The 20,137-nt window shown below is 46.8% G+C and overlaps 1 protein-coding gene across 1 annotated transcript in view; it reads right to left on the bottom strand.

Moving 5' to 3' along the window:
- The window catches only part of ttbk1b (tau tubulin kinase 1b), a 55,597-nt gene that overhangs the window by 29,801 nt on the left and 5,659 nt on the right, over positions 1-20,137 (bottom strand). The window contains exons 2-6 of the mRNA XM_053633662.1: positions 11,346-11,483; positions 9,048-9,195; positions 1,093-1,166; positions 751-891; positions 76-180 (exon numbers count right to left, since the gene is read on the bottom strand). Of these exons, the coding sequence (XP_053489637.1) occupies positions 76-180; positions 751-891; positions 1,093-1,166; positions 9,048-9,195; positions 11,346-11,447 (570 nt within the window). The 5' untranslated portion in view covers positions 11,448-11,483. The remainder of the gene's footprint in view (positions 1-75; positions 181-750; positions 892-1,092; positions 1,167-9,047; positions 9,196-11,345; positions 11,484-20,137) is intronic.

Below are 20,137 nucleotides of genomic sequence, written 5' to 3'. Positions count from 1 at the left end.
ACGCTAAGAGGAAGTTAACGGTTGTTGTTAGTCGTGTTGTGATTGTGTGACTGTAGGGTGTGTAGAGCGACTCACAGGCCGCACTTCTCCGGTAGTGTTGGTGTACTGACGAGCGAGGCCAAAGTCCAGCATGTAGCACTTCCTGTAGGTGGACGGCAGCCGACCCATGGCGAAGTTCGACTGCAGGAAGAGGGAAAAAACATCTTCACTGTGGTCTGTGTGAATGTGTGACATAGAGCACTGTGCATAAGAATTCACCACCATTACTGTGAACCCTAATAAACCTAGATTAGTTCTGGAAAAGTATTAATCAGGGTTTGATTATAATCCTGACGAGAGTGAGCAGGTAAAGAGGGGATTAGTCAGAGACACGCCCAAGAGGACAAGGGGAACGCTGAACATGATGCTGACACCACCGTGCTTCACAGTGTGGACGGTGTTCTCAGAGCAAGTCCGTCGAGGGAATGAGGGGGTAGGGGTAGTATATATAATATACAACACACACTCCTGTGTTGTTTTAGACTTGCCAGAGTAAAGTATGTGAACTGAATTTAAACAATTTTCTAATGGATCTAACTTTTGAAAAGAGGCGGGTATAAGGGTGAGTTTAACCAATCAGCACTGTTCAGCACAGCAAGCTCCACCCCCATTAGTCTGTGTTCTGCAGAAAAGTACCCAGGAACTCGGCCATGGAGAGTGTGTGTGCGCGCGTGTGCGTGTGTGTGTGTGTGCGTGAGAAGATTATCGTACAGGTTTGATGTCTCGGTGCAGGAAGCCGACAGAGTGAATGGCCTCGATGGCCTCCAGAATCTGTTTCCCTAAACGCAGTGTGGTACTCATGGAGAACGTTCCACGAGGCTGGCTGCGTCTCAAATCAGCAAGGTTCCTCCCCTAAAGAGAGGGAGAGAGAGAGAGCGAGAGAGAGAGAGAGAGAGAGAGAGAGAGAGAGAGAGAGAGAGAGAGACAGTGAAGTTAGTGCTGAAAAATCATTATCTCTCTCTCACACACACAGAAATACACACAGAGAGACAGAGAGAGAGAGAGAGAGAGAGAGAGAGAGAGAGAGAGAGAGAGAGAGAGAGAGTGCTCTACCTGTAGCTGCATGACCACATAATTGAACTTCTCGTTTCTGCCACAGCCGATAAACTTACACACGTGGTTTTTCCCTGCATGAGAAAAAAACAAGAACATATTAAACACATTAAACACACAGACAGTATTATATACTGGTTTCATTATGTCTGAAGGGTGCACAAACTATTGTTCTGAACAACAGACAGACAGACAGACGAACTGATAGACAGATAAACAGTAGGCATGAGACGATACACTAAAGCCGCGATACAAGATGTACACTGGCACAGGCTTCATCAGGCAATATTGCCACAAATAAAATATTTGAATACATTTATTTTGTAATGACAACTAATCCAACCACTGCAATATCAATAGACTGTAATATAAGAAAAATAGATTATTAACATGTTATTTCTGAAATCAGTCCACTGGTCCCTCCACTCTTCAGTCCACTGGTCAGTCCACTTCCAGCAAAAACACACGACCTGCTTCTGAATCATTATAGACTCGAGTGTGACTTGTGTCAAGCGCAGCACACAGAACCCAGAGTGCACGTATATATACAGAGGTTTATGGTAAACCCCTCAGATGGCTACACTACGGACCTGCTTTGACTGGACAGTGTGAAAATGTTGAGCAGTAGTGTACTAAAGGCTGTTTCTGTATTATTTTTTAATTAACACGGGTCGAATGAAACGTGTGCAGCTTAACTTTTTGGAATATTAAATAAGCGTGCTTTGAGGCAGTTAGATTCCCACTCGCAAACCTTGTGCTCTACATGCTACTACCCCATGCTACTACTGCCACCTACTGTGTAAGAAGAGGTAGAGATCATAATGAATATTACACTGAAACAACATAATTATCTTCTCGAGCCTAATAGATAGATAGATAGATAGATAGATAGACAGTGTGGCGACAGACCGGTGGCTGGTGCACAAAAAGGGAAGAGCGCTCCTCCCGCTGGGGTGCTGAAGAGACAGCTCCGCTTCAGCACCCCCAATGTCTTGGACAGCCGGCGAGCGCGTGGCGGTGGGGCGGAGCCGCCGAAACACACATGGCTGGCGGCTGATAAGCAGCGCGTTCGCTCTCCACCATCCAGCAGACCAAGGGAGAGTATAAAAGGGCAATCCTTCACTAGCAAAGGGAGAGAGGACTCTCCAGGTGCGTATACTAACTTCTGGTGTGTCTCTTGCAGAAAGCTTGCACGCGACCGAAGGCTCCGCCCCTTGTCTGTATATCCGCGATGAGGCAGAAGGACCGAACCCGACTCCAGGCTCGGAAAACCTCCAGCGCGGCACCTACTGCCCTGCAGACGACCTCGGCACACGAGCACTTCCCCCTAGGGACCACTCCTACACGCACACACACTAGCAAGAACTTTAAATAAATACACTTCGGTTATCACTTAAACTGTCGTGTCTGTCTGTGCTCCGCCCACTGTTGGCTAAACTCTCCACACCGGTGGAGGATGTGGGCATTGAGCACAGACACACCCACCTAAAAAAAAAAACAACAAAAAAAAAAAACAGAAGAAGAACCACACTGGGGAAAAACAAAAAAAAAAAACAAACAAATAAAAAACAGAAGAAAAACCACACTGGAAAAAAAAAGGTGCTTATATAGATATAATTACCATGGATCCCATGCTACAGCGTCTCATGGAGACTAGTCTCCAGCAGCAGGCCAAGACGCAGCAGCTCGCCCAAAGCATGCGAGTCACTACCCAGGAGCTGCTGGCCCTGAAAGCGGCCCCACTTCTCCGGGACCCCGGCTGAGAAGCCCGGCACCTTGTCCCCCGCCTGACCCCAGAAGACGACATCGAGACCTACCTCGAGGCCTTCGAACAGGTCGCCCACCAAGAAGACTGGGTCATGGAAGCCTGGCCGCGCATTCTTGGTCCTTTGCTCTCCAGAGAGGCAAGCACCACGTACTACGCCCTCTCTCCTGAGGACGCGGCGGACTGACGGCGGAGAGGTAAAAAAGGAGATGTTGGCATGGTGTGGCCAACCTTCCCACCAGGCGGCAGCGGAGTTCCACCGGTGGAGCTACCGGCCGGGGGCCAAGCCCCGTGGAAAGATGGACACCCTTCTGCGCCTCACCAAATGACGGCTCCACCCTGACCAGTGCACCACCATCGAGGTGGCAGAAAACGTGGCCATGGAATGGTTCCTGAGAGCTCTGCCGCCCCCCAGAACGCCAAGCTGTGGGAATACGAGCTCCCAGGACCCCCAAGGAGCTACTAACTGCACTAGAACATGCCCTGCCCCTCTTGGAGTTCGGCAGGGATGGGCAGCGCCCCATAGCCCACCCAGAAGGGGGCCGCCACGCCGGCCCAACTGCCAGCGTGCTGCCGAAGGAAAAGAGGTCAACCGAAACCGGATGGGACACCCAAGGAGGAGACCATGCCGCTGAAACCGGATCTGGGGACACGGAATGAGAGTCAAAACTCTGGGCCGGCCGGAGGGGGCCGCCACCCACGGGACCCGTCAAAACCAGCCCAGTGAAGGAAGGAGGCCCCAGTTCGGCCAGCCTACATGTCCTGGGGCAGGGAGAACGCCACCGCAACATCGCCAGAGAACCGGTACTCCTGTTCAGTCATGTGGGGATCCAAAAAGACATTCTGACCGACTAAGGTACGCCTTTTGTGTCCTAACTAATGTCTGATCTGTGTCGGCTGTTTCAGGTGAAACACCTCAAGACGTCTGTCTACCACCCACAAACTGATGGACTTTTCGAAAGGTTCAACCAGACACTAAAGCAGATGTTACACCGGGTGGTAGGCGAGGAAGGAAGGAACTGGGACCTCCTCCTTCCCTACGTGCTCTTCGCCGTTCGAGAGTGTCCCCAAGCGTCCACGGGCTTCACCCCCTTCGAGCTGCTCTTCAGACGGCGACCTCAAGTACTGCTGGACACGGCCCACGAAGCGTGGGAGGAACAGCCGTCCCTGTTCCGCTCGGTCATCGACTACGTGCAGGAGATGCGGGAGAATATTGACCGGGTGACCCCAATCGTTTAGGAGCATATATATGAGGTGCCCAGGAAGAACAGAAAAGGGTGTACAACTGTAGAACGCAGGCTTGGGAGTTCCAACCTGGCGATCGGGTACTCCTGCTAGTGCCCAGTAGCTCCTGCAAGTTCCTGGCCCGGTGTCAGGGCCCATACACAGTCCTCGAGCAGAAAGGCGGCGTGAACTACCGCCTGCAGTAGCCCGGTAAGCGAGCGGAGACAAAGGTCTACCACATGAATCTGCTGAAGAAGTGGATAGAACCGCCGCCGATAGTGTTGGCGTTTGCGGCCCTACGTTTACATTTACATTTATTCATTTAGCAGACACTTTTATCCAAAGCGACTTACAAATGAGAAAATACAAGCAAAAGGCCCTAGGCACAGATCACGACAAGGGTACCCTGGTAGAAGTGGGGGAAGATCTTACCGCCACACAAAGACAAGAGCTAACAGAATTGGTGGACCAATTCACTGATGTGTTTTCTACCTCCCCAGGAATGGCGCAGCTGGCCACCACGACATCAAGACCCGCCCGGGAGTAGTGGTAAGACAGCGGCCCTATCGTGTCCCAGAGGCCCTTCGCAAGGCTATCGAGGAGGAGGTCGGCCGAATGCTGCGGAACCGCATCATAGAGGAGTCCAACAGCCCCATCATCGTCGTGCTGAAGCCAGACGGAAGTATGCGGCTCTGCAATGACTACCGGAAGCTGAACCAGGTCTCCGAGTTCAATAGCTATCCCCTCCCCCGAGTGGACGACCTCGTGGAGCAACTGGGGAGGGCCCGGTTCATATCTACCCTGGACCTAACGAAAGGCTACTGGCAAGTGGTGCTGGCACCAGACGCGAAACCAAAGACGGCCTTCAGCATGGCCACTGGCAGTACCGGGTCCTCCCCTTCGGGCTACATGGAGCGCCCGCAACGTTCCAGCGGCTGATGGACATCGTCCTGCAACCCCATCGTATGTTCACGGCCGCCTACCTGGACAATGTGGTCATCCACTCCTCCACTTGGTTGGACCACCTATTCCATCTGGGGGAGGTTCTGAAGAACTCCCGAAGGCCGGGCTGACAGCCAACCCCAAGAAATGCCACCTAGGGCTGACTGAGGCACAGTACCTGGGCTACCGTATTGGCCAGGGTATGCTGAAGGTGCAGGCGAAGAAAGTAGAGGCAATGAAGGACTACCCCCGGCCCACGTCAAAGAAACAGGTATGTGCCTTCTTGGGGTTGGCGGGGTATTACTGTGGGTTCGTGCCCAACTTCTCCACTGTAGCTTCCCCCCTCTCAGACCTTACGAAGAAGGGCCTGCCAGACCGGGTGGAATGGTCTGCAGGGGCGGAGCAGGTGTTCCAAGCCCTAAAGGAGGCTCTCACCAGCGCCCCAGTACTGCAGAACTCGGACTTCACCCTTCCCTTCTCTGTGCACACCGACACATCCGAGACTGGGCTGGGTGCTGTCCTCTCGCAGACCTTCAACAGAGAAGAACAGCCGGTCCTCTACATCAGCAGGAAGCTGTCACCCGCTGAGAGGAGATATGCTGCCATAGAAAGAGAGGCACTAGCGATAAAATGGGCCATGACTACCTGGCTGATCGGCACTTCACGCTTGTGACGGACCACGCTTCCTTGCAGTGGATGGCCAAAGCCAAGGACACCAACGCCAGGGTAACGCAATGGTTCCTTGCATTACAAGATTTCTCTTTCCAGGTCCAGTACCGGGCGGGAGCTCAACACGGGAACGCAGATGGCCTCTCACGACGGGATGCACTGTGAGCCCGACATACAGCAGCAGTAGACTCGGAGCTGAGGGGGGGTACTGTGGCGACAGACCGGCGGCTGGTGCACAAAAAGGGAAGAGCGCTCCTGCCACTGGGGTGCTGAAGAGATAGCTCCGCTTCAGCACCCCCAATGTTTTGGAGAGCTGGCAAGCGCGTGGCAGCAGGGCAGAGCTACTGAAACACACACGGCTGGCGGCCGATAAGCAGCACGTTCGCTCTCCACCATCCAGCATACGAAGGAAGAGAATAAAAGGGCGATCCTCCGCTAGCAAAGGGAGAGATTACTCTCCAGGTGCATATACTAACTTCTGGCGTGTCTCTTGCAGAAAGCTTGCACGCGACCGTAGGCGCCGCCCCTTGGCTGTATCCACGACAAGGCGGAAGGACAGAACCCAACTCCAGGCTTGGAAAACCTCCAGCGTGGCACCTACCGCCCTGCGGACGACCTCGGCACACGAGCACTTCCCCCTAGGGACCACTCCTACACACACACACACTAGCACGAACTTTAAATAAATACACTTCGGTTATCACTTAAACTGTCTCGTGTCTGTCTGTGCTCCGCCCACTGTTGGCTAAACTCGATACAATAGATAGATAGATAGCCTCCAGAAAGTATTCACTCCTGTGATTATTTCTCTTTTTGCTGTAATACATCATCAGATTTAAGGATATTTAAATACAAAGTCTAAAATCCACACAATTGATAAGTACTCCAACATACTTTGAATAATTTAAATTAGGACTAGTGTTTAGTTTTCTTCAGCACTTGGACAGGAGAGGAACCTGATGTGGTCTTCCGCTGTTGGAGCCCATCCACCTCGAGGTTTGACGTGTTGTGCGTTCTGAGATGCTTTTCTGCTCACTGCGGTTGTAAAAAGTAACTATATGAGTTACTATAGACTTCCTGTCAGCTCAGACCAGTCTGATCATTCTCCTCTGATCTCTCTCATCATCTCTCATGTTTCAGCCTGCAGACCCTCCGCTCACAAGATGTTTTTTGTTTTTCGCACCATTCTGAGTAAACTCTACAGATTGTTGTGTGTGAAAATCATAGGAGATCAGCAGCTTCTGAAATCCTCAATCCTCAAACCAGCCCATCTGGTACCAACATCCATGCCACGATCCAAGTCACAGAGCTCATACTGTGTCTTCATTCTGATGTTTGATGTGAACATTAACTGAACCTCTTGACCTGTATCTGCATGATGTTATGCATTGTGCTGCTGCCACCTGATTGGCTGATTAGATAACCACGTGAACACCTGTGTTCATTTCAAAACCAAATGTGTCCAATTGTGTGCCTGGACAGTAAACATCTTTGATTTGGCAGAAATGGCAGATCAGATCAGTCCTGCTGACATGAGGACCAAGGAACTGCCCATGAAGCTTAAATTTTTTAACAGGAAAACAGCTGGAGAAGGTTAAAAAACACATCTGCAAAGTTTTAACCTTTTTAGGATCACTGTCAAATCCAATATAACAAAATGGAAAAAATGCGGCCCAACCCAGAGACTACCGAGACCAGGCCAGAGTGCTCGGGCAAGCAGGGCAACCATCAGAGAAGTGTCCAAGAGTCCAGCTACAACAGTGAAGGGGTTACAGAGCTCACTGACTGAAATGGGAACCTGTGCAGAACTCAACATCATCATCAGCTCTTCACAGATTTGGACTCTGTGGGAGAGTCACCAAAAGAAAGCCACTTCTGAGAAAGGCCATATGAGAAAATCCGGGTGCTTTTGGGAAAAGATTCTGGGGTCTGATGGGAATAAAGTTATACAATATAGAATAAAGAACCATTTGGTCTAAAGTCAAAGCATAATGTTTGGCACAAACCAAATATGGCCCAACACCCAGGTAATACCCTTCCTGGGATCAAGGACGGTGGTGGTGGCGGCATCATGCTCTTGCAGGAGGAACTGGAAAGTCATCACAGGTAACATGGATGAAGCCAAACATAAGCAGCTTGAGAAGAACCTGCTCCAGTCGGCCAGACATCTGTGTTCAGGGTAAAATATTTGTTCCAACAGGACAAAAAGTCAAAGCGCAGGACAAAAGCTACAAAGGAACGGCTTGAAAAAGGAAGGTGTGTGTTTTGAAATGGCCGAGTCAAACCCCAGACTTGAATCGAATTGAAAATCTGTGGCATGACATGAAAATTGCTGTCCACCAACATTCTCCATAGAATATATCCGAGCTGGAGAAACTCTGTGCTGAGGAACTGTGGAGAAACTCAAACTGTGTAAAGCTCACAGAGACACAGCTGAGTCAGCTCAAACCTGTAACTGCAGCAGGAGGACAATTCACACCCCGGAGGGTCAATACTTATTCATTAAGGAGTGTTTAGATTTTTCCCCCCAAATAATTCTGAGGACATCTAAATACTTTACTTAAGTTATTCAAAAGTAGCAGAAAAAATCCCATCATTATACACTGCAATGGTGCAATACAGCAAAAAGAAAATGACAACTGGGGGGTGAATACTTTTGGGAGGCACTGTATATAGATAGATAGAGAGACAGTTAACAAAACAGACAGACAGACGGACAGACAGATAGAGAGACAGACAGAAAGACAGACGGATGGTATTCTATTACAGTGTGTTTATGTAGAAACAGCTGAGTCGGCACTTTACACCAGAGAACATCAATACTGCTGCACTGTGTCCTCGGTGAAGGACACACGCACACACGCGCACACGCGCACACACACACGCGCACACACACACACGCGCACACACACACGCGCACACACACACACGCGCACACACACACGCGCACACACACACGCGCACACACACACGCGCACACACACACGCGCACACACACACACACGCGCACACACACACGCGCACACCCGCATACTCTGTTCCTTAGTCCTTCAAGCCTATTAGTCTTCCACTCTCCCAGTGGGATCTCATTCCAACACACTGACACATCAGGCATGAAAATACCTGAGCACTGTGTGTGTGTGTGTGTGTGCTAATGAGGATTGATGAATTATACTGCAACATCATAGCATCACAGTGGGCAAACACACACACACACACACACACACACACACACACACACAAACACACACGCACACACAGATACAGACACACACAGACACACACTGATGCACACAGATACACACAGACACACACAGACGCATACAGACGCATACAGACGCATACACACACACACCCTGTAGTTTCTTCAGCACCGCCACCTCCATCTTCAGCACTTGTTTGGGCTGCTGCGCCGACTCCACTTTCAGAGCCACGCTCTCCCGGGTCAACAAGTCCAACGCTTCATAGATCTCCCCGAATCCCCCGCCTCCGATCTTCTTTAACTACACACACACACACACACACACACACACAGATCCATTAATAAGCAAACAGCCACAACACAATCAATTGGAAATGTTCTAGCTTCAGTCGATAGGTAATTAGCGCACATCAGCTGTTTAACAGTTTCCCTTTGTATAAATAAATTGTTATATATTGAGAGTATATATAATATAAATATTATTTAATACACTGTAAGAAGCCACAAGGGTTCGTCTTCAGAGTCGAGTCCAAATGGTAGGTCAGTATCTCAGTGAGGAAAGTTGCTGGTGTTCAGAGTCAGGTTACGCAGTGGATTTTCAGATTATTCACATCACCTGCGTGTAGCTCACACCTCCGACGTCACCAGATCCTCCTTTAGTAGAAGCGTTTCAGACGGAGCTTTACACTAACGTCTCACCCAAAAACACTCATCTTTAAAGCTGAACGATTCGGGGATAGAAAATGCAGACTGAAGAAATGTTGGCTTCTTTGCTGTCCAACGTAAACGATCCTATTGAGAGTTCAGAAAACGACCTTCAGCAGCTACGTAACCCCAGTATGTTCCGGAACACAGCCCTTAGATAAGATGCTAATATCAAGATAATAAACATAATGGCGAGATAAAAACTGAGACAAGAAAACAGCAGCAGGGTTTATTTATAGCTGAATTGAGAGATTTGTGATGTGCCATTATTTTATATCTTCATCGCTTTCTTTTTTCCTCTTTCCTTCCACCACCTTCCTCTGCCTGTTACCATTCTACAACTCCAAACATCTTCACTGCAGATATTAGGAATCTCATCCAACCTGGTCGCCGGTGGACTGTGGAGCTGTCTATGCACAGAGCTGACTTCATCTCCAGCCTTGGCTTCTCTCCACACACTCCACTTCCCCAATCTGACAGAAGCATTCATCACTCCCGAGAACTCGCCGACGCCACACACTCTACCGTACGTCTCCCTCGGGCTGGCACGGGTGGTGGTATAGATCTGTGCCTGTCCTCCCACATAAACATGTCGGACAAGTGTGTGACGAACTGTGCCGTCCCTCCCAGTGTGTATTCCCACCATGTGTTCAGTGTTCCAGGGACAGACACCTGAACGAAGCGCTTTAGTGCAGGAATATATGGTTGTTACTGTAGATAACTACTAATCATGTTTCATAGCATCAAAATGTTCCTCAATATTTCTTCTTAAACTTAGCTACACAAGGATCATGACATCGTCCCTGCACGAGCGCCATCTTGGCCACTCTTCATGTACCTTAAATTCACTAGCGTGTCCTGATTGGCCTGATTTATCAACACAAGGTACATACTGATCTCTTACACACCACAAAGTCAAGCAGACATCACTGCATTATCTGACATGCTCTTAAAATAATTGTGAACCTATAAAATCTCATATCTCACAAGAAATAACCGCTAGTAAAACATCATTCATCAGGAAAAATGGAGGCGTCAAAAATGTTCCATTTTCCTCTTTCTCTTTACTGGAAATCCATCTACACGCCTTGATCTTGATCCTGAGAACTCCCTGATCACTTGTCTTGAAAGGGAACACAAACCTTACTGTAGAAATGGATCACCAGCACATTTTGCAAGGTTTCTAGTGTTAGCCGGATTCAAACAGGTCCATCACGAGGTTCCTCATCATCTCAAGTCTTCACTAAAAGACCTCTTCACTAGCTGGTCTTCCTGAACACCATACACTATCAGCTCCAGCAGCATAACATGTCCTTACGCTTCCCATGTCACTCCACGGCTTCCTGTATCTGCTGGTTTTGACACTTGTGTAGAAAACCAAAACCACCTCCCTACCTGGTGGCAATAATCAGAACCTCAGGTACAGCTCAGGTAAACATGAACTCCTCACCTTTTAGTCACTGTTTAAGTGGTGAAACGAACCCTCTGATCTTTCCTGTGGATGCTGTCATTAAACACCAGCAGACTGGTAATATTTACAGCCTTAATAACATTTAATGGAAGTATCCAAGGAGACGTTTTTCATCAAACGGCCAACTGACCCATTTTCTAGAAACATGACCCAGATTTGGCACGATTTAATCAGGAACAGCGCCAAAAAAATCCCCAAATACACAACAGAACAGAATCTACATCCGGATCGTCTTTTTCATCAACATGTGACATGCAGGATTTCTGAGTACTCACCACTTTCCAGCGCTCTTTGACCATGCAGTTTTGGGGCAGGATGTCCACCTGCTCTCCTGCACCGTTCATGTTTTCGTCACAGTCGACTCCTACACACTGCATCAGCCGGCCAGATCCTCACACAATCCTGCCATTCACCTGTACAGCAGATTAGCCATGTTAGAAACATCTAGAACATCTAGAAACATCTATCACACAATGAGGTTATACAGACAGGATTTAGGAAGCCCTGATGTAGTTCCTAATGTTTTTGGTGTTCTGTTTGATTCTGATTGTATGGTTATTAAACTTTTAGCTGCTGCAGTGTTATTTGTCATTTCATTTTGTAAACAGTGTCTTGCAGTCAAATTGACTCTACAGCATAAGTACTCAAGATGTGTGTTATCTGTCCCACACGGTGGGGAGATCAGACTGAACAAACCGAACACCTGAACGAATCATTTAGCCGAATCGACTCCACTGAGTCGAGTCACTGCAAATGATGCTCTCTGCTGCACGGATGAGTCACGTCTCTGCAGGACTGAAGTGACTCAGGGAAAGTGGGTGAATTTATTTTTAGCCGTTGCGTAAACATAGGACTGACTGAACAGACTGGAGTGCGATAGGAGCGCTCCTGAATGTAAACATGTTTTTGATTAGATTCCATCTGACGTGATGAAATCAGACGGAGGTACGTCACACGCAGATATTCACTGAAATCGATCTGATGTGATTTGATTCGAATCTCACTGAAACTGAACGGCGTGAGTTCATCTGGAACCCGAGAGACACGCAGACGCTCTCAGACCGGTTTTTCTGGTCCACACCCGGAGTGTGATCGCTGTGTTCTCACCTCACAAAGAACCACACCCAAGAGGAGAACACTGCAGGGTTCCAGTCAAACACACTGAACATCACTGTAATAATAACACCACTGTAATCCTGAATTCTCAGTTAAATGCTAATTATAAATAAGAACAGGAAGTGTGCAGGCATTTTAATGCAGATTTATATTAATATCATACACAAGCGTGACTTTTATCATCAGTGTTTATTAGCAATTATCAAAATAAGCAACCAAAATAAGGCAAGAAATGACAAAAATATGACATTAAGACACCACACCTCCTTCACTGAGACTGACAGATACACAGGCCACACCTCCTTCACTGAGACTGACAGATACACAGGCCACACCTCCTTCACTGAGACTGACAGATACACAGGCCACACCTCCTTCACTGAGACTGACAGATACACAGGCCACACCTCCTTCACTGAGACTGACAGATACACAGGCCACACCTCCTTCACTGAGACTGACAGATACACAGGCCACACCTCCTTCACTGAGACTGACAGATACACAGGCCACACCTCCTTCACTGAGACTGACAGATACACAGGCCACACCTCCTTCACTGAGACTGACAGATACACAGGCCACGCCTCTTTCACTGAGACTGACAGATACACAGGCCACCCCTCCTTCACCGAGACTGATACACAGGCCACGCCTCCTTCACTGAGACTGACAGATACACAGGCCACACCTCCCTGTAGTGTGCATTATTGAGTGTGTAAAGTGGTGAAGCTGAATAATGGATGAAGATGTTTAACGCAGATGGAGTACTTCCTCTCTCTCTTCCCCCCCCTCTCTCTCTCTCCTCCAGAGTGGGATCAGATCACATATCACACTGTGAGAGTCTAAATCCTGCTGTAATCTCTCTATTTCTCTAACAACATGGAACCCGGTTCTGTTTATCCAGGACGCAGTAATAATGAAAGCTGCATCGTGCCTTTATAACAGGTTCTGTTAAAACTGAGGCTGAACACTGACTCTGTAGAGTGCTGCACATGTACACCTATAATCAACATCTTCACTCTCTTTACCCAACACAGGTAACACACACAGTGCAGTTAAAGTCTCAACTCTGATTGGTCAGACAGTGTGTTAGAAGCTGGGGGGGGGGTTTGAAGCGGGGTGTTGTATAATCAGTTAATTAATATAATCTACCTGGTGATTTATTCAAAAAACAGACGGAGAAATATAACTTATTACTAATGAGTAATATTTTCACACTGCAGATTTTAAACAAACTCCACTGTTGTGTAACACCTCACCATCATCACCAACACCAACATCACACACCATCATCATCATCATACACCATCATCATCATCATCACCATCAACATCATCACACACCATCATCACCATCACACACCATCATCATCACCACCACCATCATCATCACACACATCATAATCATCATACTCATCATCATCATCACACACCATCATCACCATCACCACCAACATCATCATCCCACACCATCATAATCATCATACACCATCATCATCACACACCATCATCACCATCACCACCACCACCAACATCATCATCACACACCATCATCACCATCATCATCACACACCATCATTATCATTATCACACACCATCATCATCACAAAGACCATCATCATCATCAACATCATCATCATCATCACACACCAACATCATCATCACACACCATCATCATCATCACACAGACGATCATCATCATCATCACACACCATCATCATCATCACACAGACGATCATCATCATCATCATCATCACACACCATCATCATCATACACACACCATCATCATCATCACCATCATCATCACACACCATCATCATCATCATCATCATCATCACACAGACCATCATCATCACACACCCCATCACACACAGGATCATCATCATTTATCATCATCATCATACACCATCATCATCATACACCAACATCATCATCACCATCACACACCATCATAATCATCACACACACCATCATCACACATAATCGTCATCACCATCACACACCATCATCACCATCACCACACAGATCATCATCATCACACACCATCATCATCATCATCATCACACAGACCATCATCATCACACACCATCATTATCATCATCACACACCATCATTATCATCATACACCATCATCACACACACACCATCATCATCATCATCACACACAATCATCATCATCATAATCACACACCATCATCATCTTTATTATCACCACACACACACCATCATCATCATCACACACCATCATCATCGTAATCATCATCACACACCAACATCATCATCACACACCATCATCATAATCACCATCACCCCCAACATCATCATCACACACCATCATCATCATCATCATCATCATCACACAGATCATCATCATCATCACACACCATCACCATCATCACACAGGCCATCATCATCACACACACCATCATCATCACCATCACCACCAACATCATCATCACACACCATCATCATCATCACCATCACCCCCAACATCATCATCACACACCATCATCATCATCATCATCATCATCACACAGATCATCATCACCATCACACACAACATCATCACCACCACACAGACCATCATCATCACACACACACCATCATCATCATCACACACCAACATCATCATCATCATCATCACACACACCATCATCATCATCACCATCATTATCATCATCATCACACACACCATCATCACACACCAACATCATCATCATCACACACCATCATCATCACAATCACACACCATCATCATCATCATCATCACACACACCATCATCACACACCAACATCATCATCACACACACCATCATCATCATCTTTATCATCATCATCATCACACACCATCATCATCATCACCATCACACACCATCATCATCATCACCATCACCCCCAACATCATCATCACACACCATCATCATCATCATCATCATCACACAGATCATCATCATCATCACACACCATCATCACACAGGCCATCATCATCACACACACCATCATCATCATCACCATCACACACCATCATCATCACCATCACCACCAACATCATCATCACACACCATCATCATCATCACCATCACCCCCAACATCATCATCACACACCATCATCATCATCATCATCACACAGATCATCATCACCATCACACACATCATCACCACCACACAGACCATCATCATCACACACACACCATCATCATCATCACACACCATCATCATCGTAATCATCATCACACACCAACATCATCATCATCACACACACCATCATCATCATCACCATCATTATCATCATCATCACACACACCATCATCACACACCAACATCATCATCATCACACACCATCATCATCACAATCACACACCATCATCATCATCATCATCACACACACCATCATCACACACCAACATCATCATCACACACACCATCATCATCATCTTTATCATCATCATCATCACACACCATCATCATCACACACACCATCATCATCATCTTTATCATCATCATCATCATCATCATCACACACCATCATCACACACACCATCATCACACACACCATCATCATCGTAATCATCATCACACACCATCATCATCATCATCATCATCATCATCACCACACAGACCATAATCATCACACACACACCATCATTATCATCATACACACACCATCACACACAGGATCATAATCATCATCTTCATCACCATCACAGACCATCATCATCACCATCACACACCATCATCATCATCACACACCATCATCATCATCATCATCATCACACACCATCATCATCATCATCATCACACACCAACATCATCATCACACACACCATCATCATCATCACACACCATCATCATCATCATCATCACACACCATCATCATCATCTTTATTATCATCATCATCATCATCATCACACACCATCACACACAGGATCATCATCATCATCATCTTCATCAACATCACAGACCATCATCATCATCACCATCACACACCATCATCATCATAATCACACACCATCATCATCATCATCACACAGACCATCATCATCACACACCATCATCATCATCACACACCATCATTATCATCATCATCATCATCATCATCACACAGACCATCAACATCATCACACAGACCATCAACATCATCACACACCATCATCATCATCACACACCATCATCATCATCAACATCATCATCACACACCATCATCATCATCATCATCATCATCATCACACACCATCATCATCATCATCATCATCACACAGACCATCATCATCATCATCACACAGACCATCATCATCATCATCATCACACACCATCATCACCACACAGATCATCATCACACACCATCATCATCATCATCACACACCATCATCATCATCTTTATCATCATCATCATCACACACCATCATCATCATCTTTATCATCATCACACACCATCATCACCACACAGATCATCATCACACACCATCATCATCATCATCACACACCATCATCATCATCTTTATCATCATCATCATCACACACCATCATCATCATCTTTATCATCATCACACACCATCATCATCATCACACACCACCATCACCACACAGATCATCATCATCACACACCATCATCATCATCTTTATCATCATCATCATCACACACCATCATCATCATCATCACCACACAGACCATAATCATCACACACTCACCATCATTATCATCATCACAATCACACACCATCATCATCATCACATCATCACACACACCATCATCATCATCACACACCAACATCATCATCATCATCATCATCACCATCACACACCACCATCATCATCATACACACACCATCACACACAGGATCATTATCATCATCATCATCATCATCACTGATTACCTGCATTTGTGCCACTTCACATACTACAGTTAAGCTTAAACAATTACAACTCTGAGCTTATCCACATTTATGAAGAAAATAAATAGTTTTTTAATCTAAATCTCAACCTTCTAAACATTATTCCATGTCTCACACATCTCCATGGAATAAAAGAAGAGCAGTAAGCCAAACACTGTCCAGTGTTTAGACTGTTTATAGCTGCAACAATGTCCGTGACAACAGGAACTAACATGAACATTTCTGTGAATAGTTTTGTTGTTAGGTAAAGGAGCAGATCTAGAGGATCACAGGTACACAGTGTTGAGGTGAACTGGGATGTTTGGATGCTGTCGTTCCCCCACTTTCACAGCTTCACCCAGGTGTGTTGATGGTGGAGTGACTGGCTGCATTATGTCCCAGGGAGTCCTCATGTCTGTGTTCCCTTCTGATTCTCCATTTTAGTTATGAGGTCATAGCTAGTCTTGTCGGAGTCCCTGCTTTCACTCACGCAAACTACATTGTCCTTAACCATTACAGGACAATAACCATAGCTAATAATCTCTCTCTCTCTCTCCCTCCCTCTCTCTCCCTCTCTCTCTCCCTCTCTCTCTATCTGTCGAGCTACATGATACTCCTGAGATGCCAGTGATCCTGACCCCTTCTGCTCTCCGGACCTGCCTGATCCATCCTGATGTCCTACTTCTGGTTGGATCATCAGTTGGAGGTCACATGCTGCTGCTGAGGATGTCCCACATGGTGCAGTATAAAGATCACTGAGATTACTGAGGACGGTTCCACTTAAACACCATAAAGATGCTCTGGACCTCAGTTCATATGAACAGATATACTATGATAGCTTTAGCACTACAATCACCACAAACAGTTCTGCACTCGAGTCTCCATCAGTGAACAGTGGAGAAGTTCAACACAACAGACTTCCTGTAGAAACTGTAATGAATTTCCAACTGCAACTATTTCAGCATGTAGTATTAGCATATTTATAGAAGGGGTGTATTAATTTATAATCGCACTATCCGGTGTCACCCAGATGAGGACGGGTTCCTTCCGAGTCTGGTTCCTGAATTGAACTGAATTGAACTGAACTGAATGATCACACCAGCGCGGTGAAGATGCACCGTGACCTCCTCAGGAGTACGGTTCAGAGCGGCGTGTGGAGCAGTAGAGGAGGACAAACAGAAAAACACAGACGTGAAAGTTCTAGAAGTTAAACCTCCAGACTCCAGGTTGATGTGAGTGCAGTGATGATGAGGTGGAACATTCAGGTTCCACTGGAGTACAGCGTGTTCTCCTGGTTCTGATCTCAGTAAAGTGCAGAGCGGCGTCTTCAGGACGCTGATGACCTTCACCGGGCGTGAGGACAACACACAGACTAATCACCTGATCCTCAGCCGTGATACACATCGAATCTTAACACACGCTAAACACACGCAAGAGACACGCGAAACACACGCAAGAGACACGCTAAACACACACAAGAGACACGCTAAACACACACAAGAGACACGCTAAACACACGCTACACACACGCAAGAGACACGCTACACACACGCAAGAGACACGCTAAACACACGCAAGAGACACGCTAAACACACGCAAGAGACACGCTAAACACACGCAAGAGACACGCTAAACACACGCTAAACACACGCAAGAGACACGCTAAACACACGCAAGAGACACGCTAAACACACGCTAAACACACGCAAGACACACGCTAAACACACGCAAGAGACACGCTAAACACACGCAAGAGACACGCTAAACACACGCAAGAGACACGCTAAACACACGCAAGAGACACGCTAAACACACGCAAGAGACACGCTAAACACACGCTACACACATGCAAGACACACGCTAAACACAAGCTAAACACACGCAAGAGACACACTAAACACACGCTAAACACACTCTACACACACGCTACACACACGCTAAACACACGCAAGAGACACGCTAAACACACGCTACACACACGCTAAACACAAGCTAAACACACGCTAAAACACACGCTACACACACGCTAAACACACGCTAAAACACACGCTAAACACAAGCTAAACACACGCTACACACACGCTAAACACACGCAAGAGACACGCTAAACACACGCTACACACACGCTAAAACACACGCTACACACACGCTAAACACATGCTAAACACACGCTAAAACACACGCTAAAACACACGCTAAAACACACGCTACACACACGCTACACACACGCTAAAACACACGCTAAACACAAGCTAAACACACGCTAAAACACACGCTACACACACGCTAAACACATGCTAAACACACGCTAAAACACACGCTAAAACACACGCTACACACACGCTAAACACACGCTAAAACACACGCTACACACACGCTAAACACAAGCTAAACACACGCTAAAACACATGCTACACACATGCTACACACAAGCTAAACACACGCTACACACACGCTAAACACACGCAAGAGACACGCTAAACACACGCTACACACACGCTAAACACAAGCTAAACCACACGCTACACACAAGCTACACACACGCTACACACAGGCTACACACACGCTACACACAAGCTAAACACACGCTAAACACACGCTACACACACGCTACACACACGCTAAACACACGCAAGAGACACACTAAACACACGCTACACACACGCAAGAGACACGCTAAACACACGCTACACACACGCTAAACACACGCTACACACACGCTAAACACACGCTAAACACACGCAAGAGACACGCTAAACACACGCTACACACACGCTAAACACAAGCTAAACACACGCTAAAACACATGCTACACACATGCTACACACAAGCTAAACACACGCTAAACACACGCTACACACACGCTAAACACACGCAAGAGACACGCTAAACACACGCTACACACACGCTAAACACAAGCTAAACACACGCTAAAACACACGCTACACACACGCTAAAACACACGCTACACACACGCTAAACACAAGCTAAACACACGCTAAAACACATGCTACACACACGCTAAAACACACGCTACACACGCTACACACAAGCTAAACACACGCTACACACAAGC

This window comes from Ictalurus furcatus, chromosome 9, assembly GCF_023375685.1.
Source record: "Ictalurus furcatus strain D&B chromosome 9, Billie_1.0, whole genome shotgun sequence".
In the NCBI taxonomy this organism is placed as follows: domain Eukaryota; kingdom Metazoa; phylum Chordata; class Actinopteri; order Siluriformes; family Ictaluridae; genus Ictalurus; species Ictalurus furcatus.
The sequence above is the reverse complement of the archived record's forward strand: the minus strand, read 5'-3'. Positions and strand labels throughout refer to the sequence as shown.